Source organism: Triticum dicoccoides, chromosome 5B (assembly GCF_002162155.2).
Source record: "Triticum dicoccoides isolate Atlit2015 ecotype Zavitan chromosome 5B, WEW_v2.0, whole genome shotgun sequence".
Taxonomy (NCBI): Eukaryota; Viridiplantae; Streptophyta; class Magnoliopsida; order Poales; family Poaceae; genus Triticum; species Triticum dicoccoides.
Genome location: NC_041389.1, coordinates 676,147,728 through 676,166,949, shown reverse-complemented (window position 1 = coordinate 676,166,949; position 19,222 = coordinate 676,147,728). Strand labels below are relative to the sequence as shown.

Below are 19,222 nucleotides of genomic sequence, written 5' to 3'. Positions count from 1 at the left end.
ATTTATCTACAACATAGATTTGCAAAAACTATTAGGACTAAGTTCATGATAAATTAAGTTCAATTAATCAAACTACTAATGAACTCTCACCTCAATTAACATCCCTCAAGTTATCTAAGCGATACATGATCCAAATCAACTAACCCATGACCTATCATCACGTGAGATGGGGTAGTCATCAATGGTGAACATCTCTATGTTGATCATATCTACTACATGACTCATGTTCGACCTTTTGATCCCCAGTGTTCCGAGACCATGTCTGTACATGCTAGGATCGTCAAGTTTAACCCAAGTATCTACTTGTGCAAAACTGGCTTACACCCGTTGTATGTGAATATAGAATCTATCACACCCGATCATCACGAGGTGCTTCGAAATGATGAACTTTAGCAATGGTGCATACTCGGGGAGAACACTTTTACCTTGAAATTAAGTGAAGGGATCATCTTATAATGCTACCATCGTTCTAAGCAAAATCAGATGCATAAAGGATAAACATCACATGCAATCAAAATATGTGACATGATATGGCCATCATCATCTTGTGTTGTTGATGTCCATCTCCAAAGCAATGTCACGATCTCCATCATCACCGCCGCGACACATTGATCTCCATCGTTGCATCGGGGTCGTCTCGCCAACTATTGCTTCTATAACTATTGCTAATACATAGCGATAAAGTAAAGCAATTACATGGCGCTTGCATTTCATACAATAATTAAGAGACAACCCTAAGGCTCCCGTCGGTTGTCGATATTACAAAACGTGATCATCTCATACAACAATGTATATCACACCACGTCTTGACCATATATCTGATCACAACATGCCCTGCAAAAACAAGTTAGACGTCCTCTACTTTTTTGTTGCAAGTTTTGCGTGGCTGCTACGGGCTTCTAGCAAGAACCGTTCTTACCTACGCAAAACCACAACGGTGATTTATCAAGTTTGTTGTTTTAACCTTCTTCAAGGACCGGCCGTAGTCAAATTTGATTCAATTAAAGTAGGAGAAACAGACACCCGCCATCCACCTTATGCAAAAATAAGTTGCATCAATCGGTGGAACTGGTCTCATGTACGTGGACATGTAAGGTTGGTCCGGTCCGCTTCATCCCATAATACCGTCGAATCAAAATAAGGCGTTGGTGGTAAGCAGTATGAACATCAACACCCACAACTCCTTTGTGTTCTACTCGAGCATATCATCTACGCATAGACCTGGCATATGATGCCACTATTGGGGAACATTGCATGAAAAACAAAAAAAATTAGGCACACACAAGATCTATCCATGGAGATGCATAGCTACGAGAGGTGGAGAGCATCTTCATACCCTTGAAGATCGCTAAGCAGATGCATTTTATCAACGCGGTTGATGTAGTCATACACCTTCATGGTCCGTCCCAGTCAAGCACCGAACGTACGACACCTTCACGTTCAGCACACGTTCAGCTCGATGGCGTCCTCGCCTTCTTGATCCAGCAAGAGGGGCGAAGTAGTAGATGAGTTCCGGCAGCACGATGGCGTGGTGATGGTGGTGGTGAAGAACAATCTCCGCAAGGCTTTGCCAAGCACAACGAAAACTATGACGGAGGATAAACTAAAGGGGACGGGGTTGCCGGCACACGGCTTGGTGATTCTTGATCTGTTCTGGGTGCTAGCCCTGCCCCTCTATTTATATGTTGAGCCCCGGCGTCGAAACTTGGAGAAAGAGCATCCTCAAAGACGGTTTTGCCCGCAAGGCAAGAGTCCTACTCGGACTCTAGGACCAGGCGCCAGGGTCCTTGGCGTCTGGCCCCAGACACTAGGGTCCCTGGCGTCTGGCCCCTGGCCTCTGCAAAACTTCCTTTTGCACCTTCCAAAAGCCGCGTGGGCTTTACCCCTGGCCCAAATAAAGTGTTCTCGTACCCCAAACATTTCGGGAAACATCCGAAACCCCTTCCGGTGAACTCCAGAACCCTTCCGGAGATTAAACACTATTATCTCATATATTAACCTTTACCTCCGGACTATTCCAGAGCTCCTCGTCATGTCTGTGATCATCTCCATACCTAGTTCAATCTTGTTAGCAACAAGTCTCTTTGCTCGTTCTGTAATGCATCATCCCGCAACTAACTCTTTAGTCACTTTGTTTGCAAGCTTCTTGTGATGTTGTATTACCGAGAGGGCCTACAGATACCCCTCCATCACATAGAGTGACAAATCCCAGTCTCGATCTATGCCAACTCAATAGAGACCTTCGGAGATACCTGTAGAGCACATTTATGATCACCCAAGGTATTCCTACGGAGTCCGAGAGTTATATGATCTCATGGCCGACCCAAACGGACAAAAAACAGGCAAAACGCATGTTCATTTGGGTCGCCACGTTGGAGTGCCCCCCCCCCCCCCCCCACCACCACCACCACACACACACACACACTTTTGTCACGTTGCTGGTTAAGTGGTCAAACCATACGCGGTGACCGTCTCTGTTCACTGATGCAACGTTCACGACCATAACCCGGTATTCATAAGTCCAGTGACCGGTCTCAATTCTGGGGATGAGTCCAGTGACTGTAGGTGAATTTCACTTCCAACTAGGGTAACGGAGGTCCACTTTCAATCTCCGCCTTTCGATGATCGATGGCTTATAGCACGAGATAATTACGAAAACAATGTATCAAAACGAGATGATTGCCATACAAATCGAGCTCCCCCAATTTGTGTGCATTTTTTAAGATTTGCTTTCGAGACGCAAATGCACATATCCTTAGAAGTGTGAGAACATCCAAGTATATATATAACAAACATCACTAAGTGCATTATATGAGAACGTAGATAAGCATGGATATAATTAGAGAATACGCAAACACATGTTCCCACAGGCCTTCAGGTCTCCAGTCGAAATCCAGCTCATCATCCGAGTCCTGAAACTGAAATGCTTCCATGCTTTCAATGATAGCCGCTACAAAAAGGAGAACGGGAGCTGTGTCAGCAAAATGAACAATTTTTCGATCAACCGCGCCTATTTGTGTCCGAATAAGCATCTTATCTACCGGCAGATTCGACGAAGGAAATCTGCAATGGAACCTTAAATCTACGAGCAGTGGTTTCTTGGCAGAAAACTGCAATGTGATGCCCATGAAATTGGCTAGAATGAAATGTAGTTTGCTGGAGCAGAAGAGAAGAGAAGAGCAGAGATGAGATGAGATGTCAGTACCGAGCCAATCGAACTCCTCTTCTGCCTCGGCGTGCTTGGATTGGATCTCCGAGTTCATCAGCGTGTTGTAGGCGTGCTTGATCCTCAGGAACTTCGCCTGAGCATCCGCCTGCATTGAACCAGGAGGTTGGTCAGCAAAATCTCCATTGGTGTAGCAGTACTGAAGCTTGTTCCGTCGCTGAATCCTGCTGCTTGGATGGGAATAGGAGGGGAGCACCGCACCTCCTTGTTGACGTCCGGGTGGTACTTGAGCGCGAGGCGCCGGTACGCGCGCTTGATCTCCGCGGGCGACGCCGACGGCGCCACGCCGAGCACCTCGTGCGGGGACTCCCTCCTTCGCCCGCCTCCGCCGCCGGCGCCCGCGCGGACCCGCACGCTCGCCCGCCGCGTCCACCGGCAGGAGCCGGGGCCAGGGCCAGAGCGGAGGAGAGGAGGCGCCGGACTCGGAGCCGACGTGAGCCGGCGCGAGGGAGGGAGGAGGAGACGCGAGGCGGCGACCTGCGCCGGCAGCGCCATTGCCAATGGGGTTGCGGGGCTCGCGGCGGGCGCCTCCTCCGCCGTTCAGATCGACCGGCGCAGAGGATCGAACGGCCGTTGTTATAAGCTGATGATTAGTAACCTCTCGCTGTGTCAACACCTTCCTGACTGTACAACTTTTACGCCAACAGCCTGTTTGTTTCGGGGGAAGTAGTATTAGGGAATGGAAATTAGGAGGGCATGGGATTTAAATTCCCTTGTTTGATTGGAGAACAGGGGAATTGATGATGGACGGGGAAAGGGAGTTGCCCGTCAAACTCCCACTATCTCTTCCCACGGGGCTCTGGTAATTGGAGGAGGGAATGGGAAATGAGAGAGAAAAAACCAATCGCCATGTTCGTTGCTCCCATCCCGCAAGCTGCGGAAACAAGATTCCCACGACTAACTCCCACCCCAAACCAAACGAGGGATTAGGACTAATAGTCCACTTCCCATGTCTAATCTCTCAGCTAACTCCAACTTAAAAATTCCCATGCCTTTTCCCACGGACTGCCAAACACGCTGCAACTGTAATTTTAGCTTTCCTTCTTCCCCATAGCATTGTTCGCTTCCCTTCGAGACATCCTAACTCTAAACATCCTTTGACACATCCTAATCTAAACATGTTGAGCACATGCATTTTCTATTGTTTGATAGCGGTGCATGTGCTGAGACATGTTGAGACTTCGTTTGGCAACTTGCATGTATTTAGAAATGACAAATAATTTCGAATTCCAAATACTTTTCTTGAATGGTGATTTTTTTTTAAAAACGTGAACAAAAATTTAAACACATTTTGGAATTCTGTTTTTTAAAATTTAAACAAAAATTGGAATTCCATTTAAAAAAAAATAAACAAGCTTTCAAATTCTGAACATTATAAAATACAAAAATATTGAAATTCTGAACATTTTCCGAAAATTTAAACATTTTTTTAAAATCTGGACATTTTAAAATAAACAATTTTTGTGAATTTAATCAAAATTTGAAATCATGAACATCTTTTGAGATTCTAAACAAAATTGGTAATTCTGAAAAAAAAAAGAATTCAAACAAAATGTGAAATTCAAAACATTTTTTAAGTGTCAGGGCGAGCATGGCTGCCTCCATGCACCCTATTTAGGCGTGCTCAACTCAGCATGGCTGAGAGTCCTTTTTGCATGAGATGGGCATAGTTGAGGTTGGCCCATACACCCTGCCAAACAGTCAAAAATGAGTTTTGTAGGGAACTTTTGAGCTCATGCACCCTACCAAGCACACCCTAATTTCATCATTGGAAACAAGATCAAATATTAAATATGCAAGACTCTCATGTGAGTTATCATGATGAACATCTTAACCAGGCAAGATGACACTTCTAATAATCCTTGGTGATTTATCATCATATCTCCAGATTATCTCCAACCTCGAGAAAGAAAAACATCTCTTTGGGAGTTGGATTATGATTGCTATCTCGATTTGATAAAAAAAAAGGGGTGAAAATCTTGTACTGGAAACTTCATCTCGCCCACTTTGAGCAAAAGAGTTAGATTCAGTTAAAATTTCAGAAGAAGTTTATCTTTTGGCTGAACTTTCAAAAATGATTCAATTTTTTTCAAAAATCACCCACATACACAATGACACCACAACGGCCCATCTCAACAACTTGCGCAAAACGGTCAATGGTGTATTTTTAACCTGCTAGAGTGGGGTTTTCCACCATTTTGGCGGTTTGTAGGGATAGAGATCAATATAGTACCACCAGTCTAACAAACTATAGAGCAACAGCTGAATCCACCTATACATCACACCAAACACATCAGCAGAAACGAGAGCGATGCCATCTTTCACCGATCTGAAATCACAGTCCCTTGGTAGAAAGAATGGCAAAGCACACCAGCACAGAGCAAGCAGCACCCTTGATTCAGGTCAGTCATGTTGGCGAAATGAACTGAATGGTCACAGGTAAGCTGGTGCAGCTGCGACGCCATGCACCGATGGCGCAGCCTGTGTGGTCGCTGGGGCGGGCGGCCAGGAGTCATCGTCGGTCGCTGGGGCGGGCGGCCAGGAGTCATCGTCGGTCGCCGGAGCTGCTCCTTCAGCACTGGGCTGTGGGGTTCCTCCGGCTGCACCCTCGCTGCCTGGAGCGTACCCATAGTGCCTGGCGAGTTGCAGGTTCGTCGCGGCTGCTTCATGTAGTGGTGCACCATAGGCAGCTCTGAAACACAAGAATGTACGAGGCAAAAGTGCAAATCCATCAATCATTTGTGCATGTAGCCACAAGGAAAAACACATGAATAAATGGTCAGTTCCAACACGCAAAGTATGTATCTATATGGATCATTCCGATTAGCATACATACATACCTCCCTGTAGTTTCCTGGTAATGAGATTTCACAGCATCAAATCGATGTGGATCATTCCGATTAGCAGTATAGTAGGGATCAGAGGAATAGGCAGGGTCTGTAACATGTTCTGGCACAGGGTGTTGGGCTTGCACATAGTGATATTGCAAAGGAGGCGCTTGGGCGTAGTGGTAGGTGGCAGGAGGTGGACCATATGCTTGATAACCTGCTTGATACGGATACGCGGTTGGGGTTGCATAGTAAGCAGGTGTGGTGTATTGAGCAGCCACTGGAAGGTGAGAATCTGGGCGTGGGTATGGTTGATTTGGCACCAGATGAGCAGCTGGAGTAGGAACATAAGTGCTTGGGTGATACACATAAGAAGTTGGCTGTGTTGGGTATGAAGCTGAAGGAGGCAGAAAAGCAGCAGATTGAGCGGGATGCCTGTTGTCAACATAATGCAGGGGTGGTGCCTCTGGCACTGGCAGTGAAGTAATTGGATGGAACAATGCTCTCAGTTTCTCAACCTACAACAGAATTACCAATAACAATGAAAATTCAGTGCAGGTAAATGCATGATATAGTTCACAGCTAAGCACTGATAAAATTAAGACAGAACAGAAAGATGGAGGATAAAATTAAGACATAACAGAAAGATGGGAGGATAAACGCATTACAAAAGATAAGTTCAGTTCTCAAAGTTAAACCATAGGGAATACAGATTACATAATAATCCCTCTCAATCTCGACTTGCTTCTACATGTGTTTACACCACAACAGCAAGTACTGAAGTAAGGGTGGAAACTACTGTTCAAAGTTCAAACTAGGCACAGCAAGACGATTTGACTAATTTGATACTTTGATGTATGCAAGAGAGCATACATAAGAGAGAACGAGGTTCATCTGGCAGAGTGCCTGAAGTTAGAACCTCTTTGTACAGGAGTTACAAATATACAAGAAAGATTCAGCACAGTTCATTTCAACTCTCCTCAAGTATACAAAACATAAATAAACACTGGTTCCCACTTACTTGCGTAAAGGTAAGTTCAGGCCAAAATTTCCCACGGGAATAATTCTCTCTTATGGCACTTCTTATGCTACTCTCTGGGATAGGCATGAAATCACCATCAACCACAAATTTGACCTGCACGTATAAGAACACTGAAAACTCAGTTTATGAATAACAAAAATAATGTATAGCAAATCTATAAAGTTGATTACTGGATGTCATTGGAAACTAAAGAGCATATTATGAGCCAAGATGAATCGAAATTTCAGAAAATTAAAATAGTCAGGACTCCTTTGGGAGATAACAGACTTACAAAATACGTATCATTAATAGCACTGGAAATGAGTTTTAATCATGCGTAAAAGGAAGTGCGGCAAAGTTCATTGCCAAAGCTGGTAGTAAATTAACAAAATTAGTTTACGACTGATTAAGAGGGGCCGACAGTGGGCGGCCAAAATGCTTGTATGGCTGGAGAATGAAACATTGCTGTTCTAACCAATGCATTTCAGGTTCTCCCTGTATGCTACAAGCATCAGTCCTTGAGTTGACTCCCAACTTTTCATCAATCATCGTATCATAAACTTGTGATAGTAGCTTAATTACTTGGTGAAGAGTGAAAAGTCTTCTCTTTCTTTAATATCTTGTCTCTTACTTGTATCACACAGCAGGAAAGCCACCATGTATCTTTCTGGAAACCATAAAACTGCGCTAACAAAGGGAATCTGGTGATTTGCCACTGAAATGTGGCACCAGGATCCACATTCCATTGACACATCGAGCGGCAAATCATCAAGCTCCATTCTTTCTTTATGGTGGAAAGATTCGCACAATCAACCATGATTCCCAGCATACTCCGCCCACATATCTAATCTACCGAACTCCAGACCTTATGAGCATTAATCGCGAGGTGATGGGGATGGGGACGGTACCTGGGCAGGGTAGCGGCCCTGGAAGGCGGCGGGCTCGAGGGCGAGGCCACCGTCGGAGTCGGCGCGGTAGGGCCCGTAGAGGTGCTTGGCGTGGAAGTCGTAGAGGAAGAGCGCGGCGCCGCGCCTGATCCGGGAGACGGCGTCCAGCCTCCCGCGCGGCAGGCCCAGCACCCTGTACCTGAAGCACTCGGGCCTGGTCTCGCCGCTGCACATGAAGATGTACCCGGCCGGCAGCGGCGAGGCGCCTTCAGGGGGGTCCGCCGCCGGCTGAGGCCCCGGGCTCTTGCGCGGCGGAGGGGGGGAGGCGTCCGTCGCCATGGACGCGGAGCAGGGGAGAGTGGCCTAGGGATTTGCTCCTGTGCCGATTTTTTTTTTCTTCGGTGGAGTTCGTCCGGGGAGCAGGGGGCAGGTGACGGCGAACCAAGTCAAAGTGCTTGACCTTGACTGGGTTGACGCGTGTCACTCGAGTGGCAGTATTCAGAGCTTCAAAGGATGGAGTTGTTTCATCCACAAGTGCAAAGATAACTTGCTGGATTGATGGCTACAAGCTAGAAGAAGCTACTCCCTCCGTCCCAAAATATAAGAACATAGTATCAAAAATGTTTTTATAATTTGGGACGGAGGGAGTACACAACCGGGAAAAGAGAGGTTTTGACACGTCTGTTATTGCGGTAGCTTGGTTGCTTTGAAAACAAAGAGATGCTCGGATGTTTAATCAGACAAGCCAACAGAAAACGGTTGGCGAACCACACACATCATGAACGAGATCAAAGAATGAAAGGAGGCTGGACCGTTTTGTGAGAGAGTAGGCTTAGGCTTAGGTGTTGGTGTAGGTGTTGTGGCTCACTTGTGTTGATGTTTGCATCGCACACAGATTCTTGTAAATAACGTTATTTCTTCTATAAAAATATGGTACATCATTGACGTGCACTCGAAGAAAACAAATGTTTTCAAAGGATCAATATTACTACTAGTAGTAATACTTTCCTCTGTTCACAAATATAGAGTATAAGATGTTTTGAATATTTAAATGTAAACGGCAACTAGGCTCTGTTTGTTTCAGCTTTAGAGACCAGAGTGAGTAACTAGGCTCTGTTTGTTTCAACTTTAGAGACCAGGTTCATCCTCGAAAGCGAAGCTGGAATCTAGTTCGGGCCATTTTCAAGAAGCATGTCCCGGTGTATTTCATGGCAAAGCGGATGAGCAACGAGAAAACCATCATTGGTTTTGACTCATGAAAGTACAACTATCCCTAGGTGGTTTTAGTAATTCCTAACAACATATAGCTCATTGAGCTAATACTATTCCAAGACAAACATTTCAGGAAAGCTCAATGAATGGCATGGCATGGATGAGAAAAATGGATCCCTTAAAATGCTAAGGATAAAAGGATTGGCTCAAGCTTCAAGCTCGAGACTCTACATTTTATATTTTAGTGATCCAAGATCACATTGAGTCTATAGGAAAAGCCAATACTATCAAGGAGGGATGAGGTGTTGCTTAATAAGGTTCTTGCTTCATATTGCTTAGTGATATGCTCCAAAACCCTCAACTACTTTCCCACATCCACATATGACCTAAACCTAAAGTCCAACTCGGCCCCACCAATTCTGTCTATCCGGCGCCACCAAGTTCAGATGGCATAGCCACTGCCACAAACCCTAGGTAAATCGGTCTCACCGATAGGGATCTCGGTCTCACCGAGATGGGATTGTAATCTCTCTGTTTCCCTTCGTAACGTTTTGGTCTCACCGAGATGAGCGATCGGTCCCATCGAGATTGCAATGTAAACTCTCTGTTTCCCCTTCGTAACATTTCGGTCTCACCGAAAAGAGCGAACCGATCCCACCGAGTTTACCTGACCAACTCTCTGGTTAGCTTATTACCAAAATCGGTCTCACCGAGTTTGCGTAATCGGTCTCACCGAGATTACGTTATGCCCAAACCCTAACCATATCGGTCCTACCGAGTTGCATGTCGGTCCCACCGAAAACCCTAACGGTCACTAGGTTTACTAAATCGGTCTGACCGAGTTTGTTGATTCGGTCCCATCGAGATTGGTAAATTGTGTGTAATGGTTAGATTTTGTGTGGAGGCTATATATACCCCTCCACCTCCTCTTCATTTGTGGAGAGAGTCATCAGAACAAACCTACACTTCCAACTTACCATTTTTGAGAGAGAACCACCTACTCTGTTGAGACTAAGATATTCCATTCCTACCATATGAATCTTGATCTCTAGCCTTCCCCAAGTTGCTTTCCACTCAAATCTTCTTTCCACCAAATCCAAATCCTATGAGAGAGAGTTAAGTGTTGGGGAGACTATCATTTGAAGCACACGAACAAGGAGTTCATCATCAACACACCATTTGTTACTTCTTGGAGAGTGGTGTCTCCTAGATTGGCTAGGTGTCACTTGGGAGCCTCCGAAAAGATTGTGGAGTTGAACCAAGGAGTTTGTAAGGGCAAGGAGATCACCTACTTTGTGAAGATCTACCGCTAGTGAGGCAAGTCCTTCGTGGGCGATGGCCATGGTGGGATAGACAAGGTTGCTTCTTCGTGGACCCTTCTTGGGTGGAGCCCTCCGTGGACTCGCGCAACCGTTACCCTTTGTGGGTTGAAGTCTCCATCAACGTGGATGTACGATAGCACCACCTATCGGAACCACGGCTCAAAAATCACCGTGTCTCCAAATTGCGTTTGAAATCTCCAAACCCTTCCCTTTACATTCTTGCAAGTTGCATGCTTTATTTTCCGCTGCTCATGTACTCTTTTCATGCTTGCTTGAATTGTGTTAAGATTGCTTGACTTGTGCTAAGTTTGCTAAAATCTGCCAAAGACTAAAATTGGGAAAAGGTTAAGTTTTTATTTGGTCAAGTAGTCTAATCACCCCCCTCTAGACATACTTCAAGATCCCACAAGTGGTATCAGATCTTTGGTCTCCATTTGCATTGATTTCCATAGCTTTTGGTGGTAATAGCCTTGGTTTCACAACCTAGGAGAGTATGGCGTCTAGCGAGGGAAACTACCACCGTAGAGGTCCTTACTTTGATGGTACTAATTTTGCTAGTTGGAAGCATAATATGAAAATGCATATTCTCGGACATAACCCCGCCGTTTGGGCTATTGTGTGTATTGGCTTGCAAGGTGAATTCTTTGATGGGAGAGAACCAAACCGTGAAGCTAGCGCGGAAGAGTTGAAGATGCTACAATACAACGCTCAAGCTTGTGATATCCTCTTCAACGTATTATGCCCCGAAGAATTCAACAAAACTAGCCGTCTTGAGAATGCAAAGGAAATTTGGGACAATTTGATTGATATGCACGAAGGTATCGACTCCGTCAAGGAATCCAAATTGAATGTGCTTCAAAGTCAACTTGACAAGTTCAAGATGAAGGATGGTGAAGGCGTCGCTGAAATGTACTCTAGGCTTGCTCTCATCACAAATGAGATTGCTGGCTTAGGAAGTGAAGAGATGACCGACAAATTCATCATCAAGAAGATCCTAAGAGCCTTGGATGGAAAATATGATACCGTGTGCACATTGATCCAAATGATGCCCAACTACAAGAATCTCAAGCCAACGGAGGTCATCGGAAGAATTGTTGCTCATGAGATGTCACTCAAGGATAAGGAGGAGCTGCACAACAAGTCAAGTGGTGCTTACAAAGCCTCATGTGAAGCTCCCACATCATCAAGTGAGAAACAAACCTTTAATGAAGAATTGAGCCTAATGGTGAAGAACTTCAACAAATTCTACAAGAGTAGAAGCAAGGAAAGAAGTTCCAAGTCAAGGTCCTACAATGACAAAAGATCTTCCAGTCGAGAGCGAAATTGCTACAACTGTGGAAGACCCGGACACTATTCCAATGAGTGTACGGCTCCCTACAAAAGAAGAAAAGATTCACCTAAGAGGAGAAGTAGAAGAGAAGAATCGCCGCCAAGAGAGAGAAGGAGTAGAGATGATCGTTATGAACGAAGAACATCCCGGAGAAGCAAGGATTCGGAAAGGAAGGACAAGTCATCAAGGAGCTACACAAAACGAAGACATCAAGCTCATGTTGGTGAATGGGTATCCGGTTCCGACTCTGAACATCACTCCGAGAGAAGCTATCACTCCGACTCCGAACATACTCAAGATGAAGGTGTTGCCGGTCTAGCACTTGTGTCAACCAACTCCCACGACATATTTGATTCACCAAATGAAGGACTTGGAAGATGCTTCATGGCTAAAGGCCCAAAGGTAACACACCCCGAGTATGTTGATTTCAATAGTGATGAAGATGACTTGCTAGGTGATGATGATTTACTTATTGGCAACTTTAGTGATGAATACTATGATGAAACGTCAATTAATCATTCTAATCAAGATAAAACGAATGATGATGATAAGGAGAAGATTGAGCTCCTAACTAAAGAACTAAACACTCTCAAGTTAGCTCATGAAACTATCTTAGGGGATCATCGAGAACTTTTAAGGACTCATGAGAAGTTACGCTTTGAAAAGCTCAACCTTGAGCAAGAGCATGAGTTCTTAAAGGCAATCAATGATGATCTTCGCAAGAAAAGTTCTTATTACATTGCCAAGCGTTTACTCTTATCTACTTACATGCCTCAAGTCAAGTCTAGTAACAAAAACAAGAAGGATTCTTCCTCTAGTAGTAACAATCATCATGCTAAATCCAATATTGTTGCTTCTAGTAGTTCTCTTGATTCCACTAATGATTCTCTTAGCCAAGTTACACTTGAGCAAGAAAATAGTTTATTGAAGGGAATCATAGAGAAAGGAGTTTACAAGAGCCTTGCCAGGAGTAAGCAATTCGAGGAAATTGTACGCAAACAAGGAAGGCACCGGAAGAACCAAGGTGTTGGTTTTGAACGAAAGTTCAATGCCAATGGAGTTGAGTGGGAAGAAGATCAATACCCCAAGGCAAAGTTTGTTCCTCAACAAGAGAAGTATGATCCTACTTCATTCAAAGGGACACAAGCTCAAGATGATCTTCCACCACAAGACCACAAGCAAAAAGGCAAGGATGAGCTTCAAGAGGAGATTGATGCATTTGAAGAAGCTCCCAAGGCCTTGGTCAAGTGGATTCCCAAGACTACGTCAAGCTCTACTTCATCAAGTACGACTACAACTCCAGGGATTCCCATCAACATGGTGTGGATACCGAAGAAGAAGAACTAGAGAGTTCTTGAGGGTGACTCCGCCAACATTCTTCACTCATATCAGTTTGGCAAGGACAAGTGCAATCAAATTTCACATCTTGCACTAGTTCAAGGAGTCACAGACCCTCTTGTTGGTAAGAAAAGGGACAAGGTAACCTAATGCTTTCATAGACATCATCTTGTGTGTGCATCACTCTATGTCTATGGATACCCTTGTTTGTTCCTTGTGGGACTAACCCGTGTAGGTATTGAAAGTGCAACTCACTCCAAAGGATTGCTCCAAATGATCTACATCAACATTGAGCATCCACATCTTCAACACCTACATGAAGTCATCATCGACAAAACCCAAGGATAGTTCATCCCTCTATAGGGGGAATCTCACATCTAGGGGGAGCTTTACTCTAAGAATTGAGCTAAAGCAACTCTAATGGTGTGAACACATCAATGCATTATGTAAAAGTGGTAACCCCACTTGAGCTTAAACGATGAGTATCACCTATGATCAAATGTTCTCATTTGACTCCTAAGTCAATATACTCATATATAGATGACCTAGTCATCGCCAATTGCTTGATAGATGCTAGAATTGGTTGTGCATGCTTTGCCACATATTTCATTTGTCATTATATTGTGTGAGCATGTTGGTTGCATATTTTACTCATTCGAGGACATCCACTTGTAGTTTTGTTTGTTTGGCTTCTTTTTCCTTTGGCCAAGTGGATGGACAAGAATGCCTAAGAACCTTATCTAGCTATCTATGCTTTTCTTGTCTCAAACTCTATTCATGCTACATCACAAAATTTGATCAAGTCAGATTCGAACCACTCTGTGTGAGGAGCACTCGGAGTCCCCAATTCATCATAGACTTAAACTTCCAAAACTTCTTTGTGCGCTTCGGTCTGACCGATTCTTCCATTTCGGTCATACCGAGATCACTAAGTCGATCTAGGTTTTCAATCTCGGTGCAACTGATTTGCACATTTCGGTCTCACCGAGTTGCAGTAACTACTTGCAGTAATGCATCTCGGTGCCACCGAGTTGTTCCACTCGGTCACACCGATAGGGTCGGGCTATATATACCCAAGGGCAAAAAATTTGGAAATTTCTCCGAACAGTTTCGCCCGCGCTCAGCCCGCTCTGCCTCCAGGGTCTCCGGATCGCTCTCCTCATCGACAGCCGCCTCCCGCCGCTGGTCTCCGCAGCCGTCAACGGGAATTGCTACGTCTTGAGCTTGCGTTGGTTTTCCTTGAAGAGGAAAGGGTGATGCAAAACAGTATCATAAGTATTTCCCTCAGTTTTTGAGAACCAAGGTATCAATCCAGTAGGAGGCTTCTCAACAAGTCCCACGAACCTACACAAACAAACAAATAACTCGCAACCAACGCGACAAAGGGGTTGTCAATCCCTTCACGACCACTTGCGAAAGTGAGATCTGACAGAGATAATATGATAAGATAAATATATTTTTGGTATTTTATAATATAGATGCAGAAAATAAAGATGCAAATAAAAGTAAATTGGAAGCAAATATGATAAGAGATAGACCCGGGGGCCATAGGTTTCACTAGTGGCTTCTCTCAAGAGCATAAGTATTATGGTGGGTGAACAAATTACTGTCGAGCAATTGAGAGAAAAGCGAATAATTATGACGTTATCTAGGCATGATCATGTATATACGCATCACATCCGCAACAAGTAGACCGACTCCTGCCTGCATCTACTACTATTACTCCACACATCGACCGCTATCCAGCATGCATCTAGAGTATTAAGTTCATAAGAATAGAGTAACACATTAAGCAAGATGACATGATGTAGAGGGATAAACTCAAGCAATATGATATAAACCCCATCTTTTTATCCTCGATGGCAACAATACAATACGTGTCTTGCAACCCTTTCTGTCACTGGGTAAGAACACCGCAAGATTGAACCCAAAGCTAAGCACTTCTCCCATGGCAAGAAAGATCAATCTAGTAGGCCAAACCAAACCGATAATTCGAAGAGACTTGCAAAGATAACTCAATCATATAAAAGAATTCAGAGAAGATTCAATTATTATCTATAGATAAATCTGATCATAAACCCACAATTCATCGGATCTCGACGAACACACCGCAAAAAGAGATTACATCGAATAGATCTCCACAAGAGAGGGGGAGAACATTGTATTGAGATCCAAAAAGAGAGAAGAAGCCAACTAGCTAATAACTATGGACCCGAAGGTATGTGGTAAACTACTCACAACTCATCGGAAGGGCTATGGTGTTGATGTAGAAGCCCTCTGTGGTGGAATACCTCTCCGGCAGAACGCCGACGACGGCTCCAAGATGGGATCTCGCGGATACAGAAGGTTACGGTGGTGGAAATTGTGTTTCGGTTACTCCTTGGATGTTTTCGGGGTATGCAGGCTTATATAGGAGGAAGAAGTACGTCGGTGGCCGCCCGAGGGGCCCACGAGACAGGGGGCGCGCCCTATAGGGGGGGGGGGGCGCCCTACCCTCTCGTGGCCGCCTCGACTGCTTCTTGACTTGCACTCCAAGTCCTGTGGATCACGTTCGTTCCAGAAATCACGCTTCCGAAGGTTTTATTCTATTTGGACTCCGTTTGATATTCCTTTCCTTCGAAATACTGAAATAGACAAAAAACAGCAATACGGGCTGGGCCTCCGGTTAGTAGGTTAGTCCCAAAAATGATAATAATCTATAAAATAAAGCCCATAAACATCCAAAACAGGTAATATAATAGCATGGAACAATCAAAAATTATAGATACATTGGAGACGTATCAAGCATCTCCAAGGTTAATTCTTGCTCGTCCTCGAGTAGGTAAATGATAAAAAAAAGAATTTTTGATGTGGAATGCTACCTAGCATAATTCTCAATGTAATTTTCTTTATTGTGTCATGAATGTTTAGATCCAAATGATTCAAAATAAAAGTTCATATTGACAAAAGAAATAGTAATACTTCAAGCATACTAATAAAAGCAATCATGTCTTCTCAACATAACATGGCAAAAGAAAGTTCATCCCTACAAAATCATATAGTTAGGCTATGCTTCATTTTCATCACACAAAGATGTTCCCAACTTCTATACCCCCGATGACAAGCCAAGCAATTGTTTCGTACTTAAATAATCTCAAACTTTTTCAACCTTCACACAATACATGAGCGTGAGCCATGGATATAGCACTATGGGTGGAATAGAATATTGATTGGGGATTGTGTGGAGAAGACAAAAAAGGAGAAAGTCTCACATTGACGAGGATAATCAATGGGCTATGGGAATGCCCATCAATTGATGTCAACATGAGGAGTAGGGATTGCCATGCAACGGATGCACTAGAGCTATAAATGAATGAAAGCTCAACAAAAGAAAACTAGTGGGTGTGCATCCAACTTGCTTGCTCACGAAGACCTAGGGCATTTGAGGAAGCCCATCGTAGGAATATACAAGCCAAGTTCTATAATGAAAAATTCCCACTAGTATATAAAAGTGACAACACATGAGACTCTCTACATGAAAACATGGTGCTACTTTGAAGCACAATATATGAGACTCAATAAAGAACAAGGTGCTACTTTGAAGCACAAGTGTGGAAAAAGAGATAGTAGCATTGCCCTTTTATTTATTTATTTATTTTTATTTTTTCCTTCTTTTTTTCTCTTTTTTTCTTTGGCCTTTTTTTGGCAATGCTCTAATAATGATGATCATCACACTTCTATTGATTACAACTCGAAATTAGAACAAGATATGACTCTATATGAATGCCTCTAGCGGTGTACCGGGATGGTGCAATGAATCCAGAGTGACATGTATAAAAATTATGCATGGTGGCTTTGCCACAAATACGATGTCAACTACATTATCATGCAATGGCAATATGACAAAAGTAATGTATGTCATGATGATGATAAACGGAACGGTGGAAAGTTGCATGGCAATATATCTCGGAATGGCTATGGAAATGCCATAAATAGGTAGGTATGGTGGCTGTTTTGAGGAAGATATAATGAGGTTTATGTGTGATAGAGCATATCGTATCACGGAGTTTGGATGCACCGGCGAAGTTTGCACCAACTCTCAAGGTGAGAAAGGGAAATGCACGGTACCGAAGAGGCTAGCAATGATGGAAAGGTAAAAGTGCGTATAATCCATGGACTCAACATTAGTCATAAGAACTCATATAATTATTGCAAAAATTTAGAAGTCATCAAAAACCAAGCACTACGCGCATGCTCCTAGGGGGATAGAGTGGTAGGAAAATACCATCGCTCGTCCCCGACCACCACTCATAAGGATGCACAAGCCAGGTACACTTCATGTTTCAAATTTGTTACACAACTTTAACCATACGTGCATGCTACGGGACTTGCTAACTTCAACACAATCATTCTTTAAATTCATAATCACCCAACTAGCATGACTTTAATATCACTACCTCCCTATCCCGAAACAATCATCAAGTATCAAGTTGATCATAGCATCCAATTCACTTCCTATGATAGTTTTTATTATACCCAACTTGGATGCTCATCATTCTAGGACCAATTTATAACCATAGCAAATACCATGCTGTTCTAAAAGACTCTCAAAATAATATAAGTGAAGCATGAGAGATCAACAATTTCTTCAAAATTAATCCACCACAGTGCTCTAAAAGATATAAGTGAAGCACTAGAGCAAAAACTATCAAGCTATATAAGTGAAGCACATAGAGTATTCTATCAAATTCTAAACAAATAGGCTTCTCCCAAAAGGTGTGTTACAACAAGGATGATTGTGGTAAACTAACAAGCAAAGACTAATATAATACACGACGCTCCAAGCAAAACACATATCATGTAGCAACTAAAAATATAGCTCCAAGTAAAGTTACCACTGAACGAAGACGAAAGAGGGGATGCCTTCCGGGGGCATCCCCAAGCTTAGGCTTTTGGCTATTCTTGAATATCTTGGGGTGCCTTGGGCATCCCCAAGCTTAGGCTTTTGCCACCCTTTATTCCATAGTCCATCAAATCTTTACCCAAAACTTGAAAACTTCACAACACAAAACTCAACAGGAAATCTCATAAGCTCCATTAGTGAAAGAAAACAAAACCACCACATAAGGTACTGTAATGAACTCATTCTTTATTTATATTTGTGTTAAACCTACTGTATTCCAAGTTCTCTATGGTTCATACCCTTACATACTAGCCATAGATGCATCAAAATAAGCAAAAAACACACGAAAAACAGAATCTGTCAAAAACAGAACAGTCTGTAGCAATATGTAACTAACGCAAAATTCTGGAACCTAAAAACTCATACCAAAATAGGAAGTCCTAAAAATTTTGTTTATTGAACAGCATCAAAAAGAATCAATGCAAAATCTCGTTCCTGTGATTTATTGAATTTTTTCTCCTGAGCGCAAAGTTTCTGTTTTTCAGTAGAATCAAATCAACTCATATCATAAGTTATCCTATAGGTTCTACTTGGCACAAACACTAAATAAAACATGAAAACACATCTAACAGAAAGTAGAAACAAAATTTATTACTAAACAGGAACAAAAACAAAGAACATAAAGAAAATTGGGTTGCCTCCCAACTAGCGCTATCGTTTAACGCCCCTAGCTAGGCATAAATTAAAAGCGAAGATAGATCTAAGTAGTGCCATCTTTGGCACTTGATTCATAGGTAGCTCGCATGATATATTCATAAGGTAATTTGACTTTCTTTCTTGGAAAGTGCTCCATGCCTTTCTTTTTGCAATAATAAGGACATCATTGATCCTTCCTATTGGTTTTTTAATGGTGGAATCCACAAGGTGCAAATTTAGAGAGCAATCATCAAGATCATGGAAACCTAGAATATCACATAAAGTTTTCGGAATCGTGGAAACACTAGCACCCAAATCACACAAAGCAAAACACTCATGATCTTTAGTTTTAATATTTATAGTAGGTTCCCACTCATCATTAAGTTTCTAGGTATAGAAACTTCCAAATTAAGTTTTTCATCAAAAGATTGCATCAAGGCATCAACGATATGTTTGGTAAAAGCTTTATTTTGACTATAA

General features: G+C 43.1%; 2 protein-coding genes across 2 annotated transcripts; both read right to left on the bottom strand.

The window, feature by feature from the left end:
* Nucleotides 1-2,706: 2,706 nt before the first annotated feature.
* Nucleotides 2,707-3,736, bottom strand: LOC119306629 (chaperone protein dnaJ A7A, chloroplastic-like). Its single transcript, XM_037582802.1, has 3 exons — nucleotides 3,428-3,736; nucleotides 3,206-3,314; nucleotides 2,707-2,950 (listed from the first exon to the last, which is right to left on the bottom strand). Exons 1-3 carry the CDS (start codon nucleotides 3,719-3,721, stop codon nucleotides 2,808-2,810), a joined length of 546 nt encoding a protein of 181 aa, XP_037438699.1. The 5' UTR covers nucleotides 3,722-3,736; the 3' UTR covers nucleotides 2,707-2,807.
* A 1,602-nt stretch (nucleotides 3,737-5,338) lies between these two features.
* Nucleotides 5,339-8,376, bottom strand: LOC119312552. Its single transcript, XM_037588282.1, has 4 exons — nucleotides 7,984-8,376; nucleotides 7,076-7,189; nucleotides 6,067-6,572; nucleotides 5,339-5,918 (listed from the first exon to the last, which is right to left on the bottom strand). The coding sequence occupies exons 1-4, from the start codon at nucleotides 8,299-8,301 to the stop codon at nucleotides 5,660-5,662; spliced, it is 1,197 nt and encodes a 398-aa protein (XP_037444179.1). The 5' UTR covers nucleotides 8,302-8,376; the 3' UTR covers nucleotides 5,339-5,659.
* Nucleotides 8,377-19,222: the final 10,846 nt, after the last annotated feature.

What these genes read in the sequence shown, in the direction of transcription:
- LOC119306629 (XM_037582802.1), bottom strand. Translation starts at nt 3,721, where the DNA reads ATGGCGCTGCCGGCGCAGGTCGCCGCCTCGCGTCTCCTCCTCCCTCCC. An exon ending in ACCCGGACGTCAACAAGGAG is followed by an intron (nt 3,315 to 3,427) that starts GTGCGGTGCTCC and finishes GGTTCAATGCAG; the next exon opens with GCGGATGCTCAGGCGAAGTT. An exon ending in AGAGGAGTTCGATTGGCTCG is followed by an intron (nt 2,951 to 3,205) that starts GTACTGACATCT and finishes TCCTTTTTGTAG; the next exon opens with CGGCTATCATTGAAAGCATG.
- LOC119312552 (XM_037588282.1), bottom strand. Translation starts at nt 8,301, where the DNA reads ATGGCGACGGACGCCTCCCCCCCTCCGCCGCGCAAGAGCCCGGGGCCT. An exon ending in AGGGCCGCTACCCTGCCCAG is followed by an intron (nt 7,190 to 7,983) that starts GTACCGTCCCCA and finishes TTATACGTGCAG; the next exon opens with GTCAAATTTGTGGTTGATGG. An exon ending in TACCAGGAAACTACAGGGAG is followed by an intron (nt 5,919 to 6,066) that starts GTATGTATGTAT and finishes CTTGTGTTTCAG; the next exon opens with AGCTGCCTATGGTGCACCAC.